At 39.4% G+C, this 11,066-nt stretch overlaps 1 protein-coding gene across 1 annotated transcript; it reads left to right on the top strand.

Annotated features, from left to right (window-relative positions):
• Positions 1-789: 789 nt before the first annotated feature.
• klhl22 (kelch-like family member 22) lies at positions 790-8,521 on the top strand. The gene is made up of 8 exons (XM_062999309.1): positions 790-843; positions 3,074-3,371; positions 4,450-4,615; positions 5,126-5,437; positions 5,950-6,359; positions 6,439-6,631; positions 6,750-6,983; positions 7,424-8,521. The coding sequence occupies exons 2-8, from the start codon at positions 3,145-3,147 to the stop codon at positions 7,766-7,768; spliced, it is 1,887 nt and encodes a 628-aa protein (XP_062855379.1). The 5' UTR covers positions 790-843; positions 3,074-3,144; the 3' UTR covers positions 7,769-8,521.
• Positions 8,522-11,066: the final 2,545 nt, after the last annotated feature.

Below are 11,066 nucleotides of genomic sequence, written 5' to 3'. Positions count from 1 at the left end.
TATAATAAATTAATATAATATATTAAATTTAATAAATATAATAAATTACTATATAATAAATTACTATTAAATATATATATATATAAATATATATATATATATATATATATATATATATATATATATATATATATATATATATATATATATATATTATTATTATTATTATTATTATTATTATTATTATTATTATTAAGAATAGTTATTTGTTAATTTAAGTGAAGCTATATTTAACTAACAAAATACAAAATTTCCAAAGTTTTGAAATTTAGAATTTGAGGCCTGCAAAATACTACAATAGAAATGTAGGGAAAGAAGTAAGTTTATCAGTGTTTTAGTGCAGTAACACTATAGTAAAAGATAAATAAATATATATATTTTTAATCATATAAAACACTGCGCAAATTTCAAGGCCACTTTAATCATGTATGAAATAGTTTTCCGCCTCTCACCAAGCTGCACAGAAATTGGGCGTGTCCTGAATCCAGCTTGCACACTATCTCCTAGCCCCTAAACATTAAAATTCAATTTGGTGTTCTGCACCCTGCTGTTGAACTCTTACTTGCTGTAGTGTATTGTCGGATTTTAAAATGTGCTGGATTTCCTACTAATGCTTTTAGACTTTGTTTAAAACAAAGCAATTTTTGATAGGTTAGGTGATAGTGGACATAGGCTAGTTCACTACGTAGTGAATATGAGTTGATTTGGGCACCGAGCGTGGTGCTTTTTGGTGTTGATGCTGTGACGTTGAAGTCAAAGCTGAAAGTAAACATTTAGCTTAGCATTGGTGGAAGATGTTGGACTCCAAGTGACAACTTTCGACAGTATTGTATTAAATACAAGGTGACAGTCTTAATTCGTATTGCCTTGTGATTTTAAAATGCATAAAAATTCTTTTTATAAAAATTGCGGTGTTTTTAGCTGCCTTTTTGCTTTTGAACTTCAGTTCGTTTGCGGTGTGTCGATACACACACTACCATGCTAAATAGTATGTGAAGATAGTATGCTGTAGACAGATTGTGCATATTAAGTAAGTACGTAGTATGCAAGGTAGAAGCAGCTGTATAGGTATACTTATAATAAATATAAAATATAGTTTATAATAATACACAAACATTAGGGTGGGTGTCACAAAATAGTGACTAGTTTTTTATTTAGCATATGTTTTAAAGACCAAAGAAAATGCTGAATGTTGTGGACTTTCCTTCACAGTCACCTGACTTGAACCTCATCCAGCAGTTTGGGGAAATTTGAAGATAGAGAAAGTTAAACATTCAGTGACATAACAAGGATATTTTGAAATATGGTGTTATTATGCTGGGAAAATCTGGGTTATCTGATTTGGCACAGGTTTGTGGAGTCCATGCCAGCTTAAATGCAAGATATAATTACAGCAAAAGCATTGAAGGGAGCGGGTGCTAGTCTGGGGACTTCTTTGGACACTGTGGAGTTGTTGCAAGAAGTATTTACATTATTATATGTCGGTTGGGATTGGGAGGTTAGACAATGTATTATTTATGTGGTAGTGTAATGGTTATCTTATTTAACTTGTGGCAAGGCACAAACTGAAAGTCTAGGAGTCTCTGTAGGTACATAATTGGAACCCATACTGCGCTGCTTCAGGTCTTAACATCATCTGTACAAACAATTGTCCATAGTTATAAAGTACATGGACTGGAATTCTGTTTGCCAAGGTCTAAAACAATTTTATTACCTTATGGTGCTGTTCAGATTTAATAATAGTTTGTAATAAATTAGAAGCTGCTAAAAACAGGTATCACTGTCCACAATTAATTGCGGCTTAATCCATTGTTTTATTCACTGCTGTTCAGCAAAGAATTTAGGGCCTGGAAATTTAAAGGTCAGCTGAACTTTGTTGTTGTCATCTTGCAGTGGTTTAGTTTGGTTTGGTATATAGCGATACACATTTTCAAACAGGTATGGTGAAATTTTTTCGTGACAGGCTTGCACAGACGTAAAGCAAGCATTTATTGCTTTTATCCTATTTGATCACAGAGCCATATTGTTGTGCTACTGCAAAAAGTGGCCTGCTGTTGCCATGTTATAAAAAAAGACATGTAGCCTTGAAGTGTAAATGTTTCGATATCGTTCAGCCCCAGGTGGCGCAGCAGGATATTCCGCTTGCACACCAGCACCAAGTTTCTGAACTCCTCGGTTCGAAACTCGTTGTTGCCTCTGGTCGGCTGGGCGCCATCTAGCGGGCATAATTGGCAGTGCCTGCAGCAGATACTAATTGGCCACCATATCTGCAGGGTGGGGGCCGGACTATGTGTGGGTGGTTGGGTCTTCATACGCTGTGTAAGGACCCTGATTGGCGGAAGAGACGCCTGTGCAGAATGCATGTGCGAGAAGAGGAGGGCTGTGCACATGTCGGAAGAGGCGTGTACAGAAACGTGCTCTCCTTGGATGCAATCTGTTGTCTCTGGTAGCAGCAGAAGACAAAATTGAGTGTGCTAAATTGGGAGGAAAATGGGGAGAAAATGCATTTAAAAAAAAAAAGATATCGTTCAGCATTATTTCTCCCCTCACAGTTGTGTATGAATACACATATATGCCATGACAAACTTTAATTTGGTAACAGTCTTCTAGATCAGCGCTCCCAAACCTTTTTTGCACCATGGATTGGTTTCATATAAGATATAATTTCACGGACCGGCAGGGCCGGAGGGATTTAAAACAGAATAAATGAACTACTCACAAATGAGCTTTTTTTCGCTGAAACGAAATGCTGCTTCCACCTAGTGCTGATGTAGCGATCTCTAATTATTTATTCTTTCTGTGCGGCTTGGTAATAAATGACTCATGGACCAGTACCGGTCCGTGGCCCGGTGGCTGGGGACCACTGCCCTAGATGGTCTATTTCTTCTTTGGCCTGGAAAACAACGTTCAACAAATGCGTCTTAACAATTTCAATGGCCAACTCTCCAGGCTAAAATGTCTTTTTACTGTGCTTACTATTATGTATTAAGTATTCTAACTCAATCAAGAGAATAATATGGTTCATTATGCTTGTAATGTATTGATTCATAAACTTTACCTTTTCTTTTCTCAGTGATGTCCCACCTCACTCATCTTAGCACTTAAAGCAATATGATCAGCAGCACAAAATCTTAAAGTTCTGAGATGGCTGATAAGACGAACTCAGGGTCAGTTGAAACAGGGCAGTCTGCGAAATCTGCACAGCCCTGTGCCAAACAGAAATATCGCAGCAAATCCCACTTACGGGGCCTTTTAGATGGGCTTCTGGCTTTACGTGAAGGGGAGCTACTGTTTGATGTGGTGCTGTTGGTAGAGGGGAAGTCCATCCAAGCTCATCGGATTCTTCTGGCAGCCTCCTGTGACTACTTCAGGTCAGAAAGTTATTAGTTGTTTTTGAAAATTTGGGGATTGTGCAAGGCACACCAAAGGTGAATGTTTCCTTTAGGTAATTTGGTTTACTTCCACCTGAAGACATGCATAATTGGCTGCTGTAAATGATCCTAGGTGTGGGTGAGTGAGTGAAAGAATGTGAACTCCTGCCCTGTAGTCAGATGGCCGGTCTAGCCACAATACTGACCAGGATTAAGCTGCTAATAAAAAAGAATGACTTACCAAAAGTATGACGGTTCTTCAAAAGGTTTCCACACTTTTTTAACTCTGTTTATTAAGAATTTCAAAAACCAATAACATCACTTTTCTACATAATCACCTTCTAATGCATTTTTCCCAGCGTCATACCAACTTTTTAATTGCTGTCAGCAAAAACGTTTTTGGTTGAGCGTGTAGCCACTGATGCAGCGCTGCTTTCACATCAGCATCACATGAAAATCTTCTTCCCCTTAAATCTTCTTTGAGCATCCAAAAAAGGTGGAAATCAGATGGCGCTAAATCCGGACTGTAAGCTCAGTCTCTTAGACACAACCAATTACTACTCCTCCCACCCTCACTGCTTCCAACCAAAATATAAAAGTGCGGAAACTTTTTGAAGATCCCTCGGAAATTTGGCTATTACACATTTTGGAATAGATTGCAGGCCTTGAATTAATAATAGAATAAATGATTTCTGTCAAATGCTCTTATTAGAGTTGCCACAGCTGATTATTTAATTGCTTATTTGATTTGGCCCTCTTATTCATCTGTCCTATTTAACCCTCCTATTAATCTGTATTGGGACTGGTACTAAACGTGCATTATGTGTTCCCTCAGTGGTGAGGTTTACCTAATGCCATGCCATTCCAGCCTGGGATCCGAACACTCAGAACTTAGAATTTTTTGGGTAAACATATAATGATGGCTTACTGGTTAAGGTATAGGACAGGTGATAGGAAACTCATTGATTTAAGACCCACCATATCTGGTTGGTGTAACTGTAAGAAGAGTTTGAGTAAAACACCTCTGAATCTCTTTAACAAAACAATAAGAAGTAAAGGAAAGTCTTTATTATTACAGAAGCATGTTTGCTGGCGGATTGCGAGAGATGCAGCAGAATGAAATCCACATTCAAGGAATCACACACACAGCCATGACCAAACTCCTGGACTTCATTTACACGTCTGAGCTGGAGCTGAACCTGGACACGGTGCAGGAAGTGCTGTGTGCTGCCACACTCCTGCAGGTAATGATCAGATTACTATTCCCACTGAGCAGGTGCCAGTGTCGGTTACATGTTAATGACCTTTTTAATATTATTTCATTAAACAGCAATGACTTCTACTTGTCTCTAAATGTCTGTGGTTTAAATTTGGTTGTTTAAAACAAGACAGGCAACAAGATGGTCGGAACATAATTCATTTACTGCCTTGGTGTGTAACCACATTGAGCTGCAATTTTGATGAAATGTCAGTGGTTGAACCGCTTGATCCTGGTCAGGCTTGTGGTGGGTCTGATTCCACAGTAAAACACTGGGCACAAGGCTGGAATGCTCTGGACAGGGTGCCAAGAAATTGCAGGAAAATTAATTAAAGGAAAAGCAATTAAAGGAAATTGTTTGCTATCAATTTTGCAATTACAGTAAAGGAAGGCCTTTTACTGTTCCAGTATGACTTTGCTTGTGTGCTTAAAATGAAGAAAGAGTCCAAAAATGTTATTAAACTAATCAGGCTTTATTTTTATGGTACACTCTCAGGTCAAGGATGTGATTGGCTTTTGCTGTGAGTTCCTCTTCTCCTGGCTGGATAATGACAACATCCTGGAGGTCGAAAAGCTCGCTGACATTTATGGGCTGGATCAGCTCGGGGAAAAGGTGCACTCATACCTTCTGAAGAACATCCAGACTTTTTCACGCACGTCGTTCTACCGCCAGCTGCCGTCCGAGAAGGTCCTGCTCCTGCTGTCGAGCGACGAGCTAGAGGTGAGCTCGGAGAAAGAGGTGTTTGATGCTGCACTGCACTACCACTACAGTCCTGAGCTGGTGGAGAAGGACCTGTCGTGCATTAAGGTACAAGCCTTCACTATTGAAAGACTAATGCTTATTACGAAAAAATGCTTATGGCTTATGCTAAGCTTTGCCACAGTGAACTAGTTTTACTAAACAGCAATAATAGAGTATTGTACAAAGTATACAAGGCATGTAATAAAATGTTAACTTTGTAGGAAGGATCACACCTACAAACTCTTACACAGAGACTCTGTGAATGTGATAACACAGGAAAAAATGAACACCCTTATATACTCTCGTCGGTGTCTTTGTAGGACAGTGGAAGATTCCACCATTAACAGCGATTTCTTAGCTAGAACATAGGAACTGGTCTAAACCAGTTAGAACTGGGTTTTGGACGCCATACAATATAATTGACGCACTTCTTATCATGTATACCACGTACACATCCAGTAACATTCTATTGTAAGCATATCTACATTTTCTTAGTAGTAACTGATTATGTATTAATACTTCTAGTGTGAATTGACATTTTTCCCCTCACAACATTGACTGATTACTGATGTGTTTAGGAGCCCATGCCGATGATGGAGGCTGTGCGGTTTTGTCTGATTGAAAAGGCCTTTCTGCAGTTCATCTACGAGCTCTTAAAGCCATGCACGCTGCGAGAGTCAGTCAGCGCAGCCCTGCGCTATCACGCCAGTGAGCTTTGGCAGCCGGTCATGCAGACCCGGCTCACTCAGCCACGCTCCAAATGCCACTGCATTCTGGGATTTGGAGGCATGTACTCATCAGGAGCACTGGCCGACAACGACGAACGCTTTCAGGTGTTCCACCCATCCTGGGAGGCTTGGCACAGTCTCGGGGGAAATAGCGCCCCCCGCATGTCCAACATGGGCATTGCAGTGCTGAATAACTTTGTTTACCTGGTCGGTGGAGACAACAATTCGAGCGGCTTCAGGGCTGAATCTCGGTGCTGGAGGTGAGTAATCCAGCAGGCATAGCTGTTTCATTCTAAAATGTTACGTTCTAAAATGTCTTTGTTATGCTTACCTTAACAGATACGATCCACGTCACAACAGCTGGTGTAATATCTCACCCCTGCAGCAGCAGCATGCTGACCACTGCGTTTGCGTTGTGGACAACTTCATCTACACCATTGGAGGTCGCGACTACACCAATGAGCTGGACTGTGTTGAGCGATATAATCCCCGAACCAACACCTGGGAGTACATGGCCGCACTCAAACGAGAGGTAGTCATGAATTTAGTGGGATGCAAATTTAGCATTCTGATGGGTGTCCGCATACTTTTGACCACACAGTGTATAAGAAGTCTAAACTATAATTACATGATTGCCTCTGTTCCTGCAGGTGTATGCCCATTCTGGAGCAGTGTTGGATGGGAAGATCTACATTGCGTGTGGGCGTCGAGGAATGGCCTACCTGAAGGAGACGTACTGCTATGACCCTCGTGCCAACCAATGGAGCGCGTGCTCCGACGGCCCTGTGGAAAGAGCCTGGCATGGGATGGCAGCACACTGCGGACGAGCTTATGTCATCGGGGGCAGCAATGATGGCTGCAGCTACAGACGGGATGTTCTGAAGGTTAGTAAACATTAGCAAGTGTATTTACAGTTTAAGTTTTTAATATCAAACACAGTCATGGACAATTTTGTATCTCTAATTCACTTCACTTGCACGTCTTTGGACTGTGGGAGGAAACCAGAGCTCCTGAAGGAAAACCCACACAGACCCAGGGAGAACATGCAAACTTCACACAGAAAGGACCCAGACCGCTCCTCCTGGGAATCAAACCCAGGACCTTCTTGATGTGAGGCGACAGTGCTACCCACCGAGCCACCTTGCCACCCCGCTTTGAATAAAGGCGTCTGCAAAATGCTGTTAATGTAAATGTAAATAAAGACATGTGGTTAAAGTACTGGATTAGTGATCAGCAGGTTCCTGGTTCAAGCCCCACCACCACAAAGCTGCCACTAATATTGATACAGTTATTTAATTGTAATCCACTGCTCATGTGTCTACAGGTGGCGTGTTATAACCCAGCTGAGGATTCCTGGTCTGTAGTGTGCCCTCTCCCATCAGGGCACGGTGAGCCTGGCATAGCCGTGCTGGACGGCCAGATCTACGTACTTGGTGGTAGGTCACATGACAAAGGGCACCGCATGAAGTATGTGCACATCTACGACACTGAGCAGGACTGCTGGGACAGCGGCACAGCTCTCGAGAACCAGGTGTCAGGTCTGTCGGCCTGTGTGGCACTGATGCCTAGGAACACCTTGGCACAGGCAAAAAGTACCACACTGAGACCCAAATCGTCCTGGGAGGATGTGGATTGGGACGATTTAGACAATTCCAGTGATGATGACTGAGCAGGACGGTTTGGAAATTGCTAAAATACACAACATCTGGGGTATAATGCAGGGGAGTGGGAGTTACCCGCTGATACATGCTTGTGTGTACTTGCTTTTGGATTTAAGTCAAACGTAGGGTTAAGTGGCTAGCACTTTAAACAGCATCATCTTGCGAAACAGCATCATCTTTTTAGTGCACAGAAGATGCATTGTTCCGGGGTTATCTCATGCCACAGTTTGAGGGCCACTGGTCTGGGTTCTTATAAAATAATTGGCACTTTATAGATTACTGTATGCTTTGTACTTACACTCCTGGACCTTTTTATCAGTTACCTTAATCATATAAGTGCACTTTGTAGGTATTCAGGTTCTAACTGTCGTCTTATCTGCAGCTCAAAACTTGTCATGTCACATGTACTCTATGTATTAATGGGAATGGGCCACTCTGGGACCACCACTGACCAAACATAAGTGGTCAACGAGGCCACAGAGCACTGACACAGTGATGACTCATGCATGACAACGTTTATCTGATTATATAAGTGCTCATGTTAACAATATACACTGGAATCTTTCATTAAAATTGAACAAATGTTAACAAATGTAAGAAATCCAATAATGCTGGATTGCTGGGTGTTAATCTAGTAATTGGATTGATTAGCACACGTCTAACCTCACTCAAATATTATTGGCCACATTTAAATTGAAATGCGTACTATAGAACTAAGTTAAGTGTTAAAATGTGGCATTGCTTTAAAAAGGACACTTTTTATGCCGTTTGTTATTATTAAATAAAACCACTAAAAATATTTATCTGGAAAATAATCATAAGCGACAGTCAATTTCTCAAAGTGCTTTAATAATGATTTAATTCCAGTATGAAGTTGTATAGTGGACAAAAATATTTTATATTAAATAATTAAAAGCATATGCACATGAGAAAGGATTGTGCCGCAAAAGTTAGTCTTGGTATATATTTTGTTTGACTTATGTAGTCTTGGCTGGATTTCCACCAGTTTTTTTTCCACCTGATATCAGGTGTGAACCAAACGCGGCCATTTTTCTGGGTAACGTTTTCAGGTCCCGAAATATCCCACTGAATCGAGTTATTTTGTATTTGCGTGTGCATTGTTTTTTTTTCTTTTATATTATGGTTTTTCCTGATGATTTTTTGTAACATGAACTAGCAGCTTACATTGTGGCCTCCTTCTAATTTTCCTGTTTTTTTTACATTAACATAGCTATTGTTAGCTATTATTCATGACTGTTTAATGATTTCACAGCAGCATGTGTGTGTTTTATCACAGGCAGCTTGTGTTCAGATTAGGAAAACAAAAGGTGCATTGCGTTACGTGAACATTGAAAAAGGCTGCGCCAGGTCGGGCATCCGGCATAAAAATAGTGCTGAATCATATATGCAGAATAACAATCCACTCCGGCGACCCCTAAAGGGAGTGTGAGAGAAGAGTCACTCACAGTGATTTAGAATCGTACATAAACTTTTGGCTGGATCCTCCTTAGAGGTGTAAATGATTAAAAACAAACAAACAAATTTACACCTAGCAGCCAAATAGCGACCATATCAGACCAGCATCATCTGTGGTCTTGTTATAAATGATGTTTGTACATATCTTTGGGTGAAAATATTACTTAAAAATAATAATAATGATTACACATATTTTATGTAAATTAATATTAATATATGACTTACAAAATCAAGATTACATGTTTTATATTTCACACTCACTTATACGAAAAACAGATAAAAAAAAAAACTGCCATTTAAATAGTGTAATGTGATTTATGCAATGTGTAAATGTGTAACATTTTATGTTACAACAACGTTCTATACCGGCTTTCATTTAAATTAATGAATTAACTTTTATTTAAATGAAGGTTGTTATAATTTGACGATGATGATGGGGTAGGTGAGGATAGGTGAGTCGTTTGCACTTAGCAACAGTTCATTGTTGACAAGAGCAGTCTTTATTTGTTGTCCTCATTTAAATTCATGGTTGATACAAGAACAATTATAGCCTTAATTCACAGAATCACATTTTCCTCCTTTCTGATCAGTAATTACATTTTCTCCCTAAATTGCTATTTTATTTTTGCATTTCCATCATCTATTCTGCCGGTCTAAACTTTTCCAATTCCGTGATTGTAAGTTTGCCGCTTGTACCACCCCCATCAGGAGCCTTCATCACACATGCAGGCATCGCCTTGACTTGTTATTTTCTTTACTTTAAAATACTAGGTTGGCACTCCGGAAATATTTGATGTGTGTGATGGGTTAGTACTTATTAAGCAGTGATTTCATGTAAATGTTTTGATCGGCTCTAAAACTGCTGTAGATGCTGTTTGGTTTGCATCGATTGTGCCTTTTGTCCTTTTGCTCCACCAAATATCAAACAGCATGGACAGATTTGATGATTAGAACAGTGCAATATAAAAGCAAATGTTAATTTGTTAACTGTTAACGCATTTCTTTAACTCTGCAATGCAAAAACCCACCAGGGTAAAGAAAGATAAAACACAATAGACATATTAAACTCGAGTGTGTTTACATTGCGACTGGAAATCTGATCACTATCTGTGTGTAAACATCATTTTACAATATCTTATAACTGAATAGAAGACATTTACTGGCTTGTGATTGGATCTGTTTCAGTTTTCTTTATAAATGTGTGCAAACATATTTTGGCGACGACAAAAATGTACGTCTCGGGCTGTGTCCTAAACCACAGAATATGATAATTAGCTACCACCTTAGTAAATTTCATACTAAGGTGGTAAAGTAGTTTATTTACAGACGATTTTGTTTAAACATAGTGATGCTACAACCTTTCTACTGGAAAATGTGTTTAATTAATGGATTGACAACGTGTAGCAAAGTTACTATAAGAAATGAAGTCACTAAATACGGTCGTGTAGTTTTCATTGAGTGAGCGATCTTGGAGTCAGTTAATCTGTTTAAATAATGGTGCATTGTGCTTTGTAATTGGTTGTTTATAAGAATAAAAAATAGGTTTATGGGGATTATGGGGAGAAGAACACAGTTTTTCCTTCTGTATACGTTTTTTCTGCCTTTCTTCCGGGTGTAAATAAGCTTTATAAAATGTGGCTGATATGGCGGAGCTTTTTTACACATCAGACCAGCGTTCTGGTATTTACGGTTACATTATAATGCAAAGCTATGGCTTGTGGTTCTGTCTAGTGTGTACAAATGTGCAACTTAGATTAATAAAGTCCTTTAAAACCAAATACTAGTAGTAGTTCTTGTATTCTTAATAACAGATGGTATGTGTTTCAAAAT

This window comes from Trichomycterus rosablanca, chromosome 7 (assembly GCF_030014385.1).
Source record: "Trichomycterus rosablanca isolate fTriRos1 chromosome 7, fTriRos1.hap1, whole genome shotgun sequence".
In the NCBI taxonomy this organism is placed as follows: domain Eukaryota; kingdom Metazoa; phylum Chordata; class Actinopteri; order Siluriformes; family Trichomycteridae; genus Trichomycterus; species Trichomycterus rosablanca.
The sequence above is the reverse complement of the archived record's forward strand: the minus strand, read 5'-3'. Positions and strand labels throughout refer to the sequence as shown.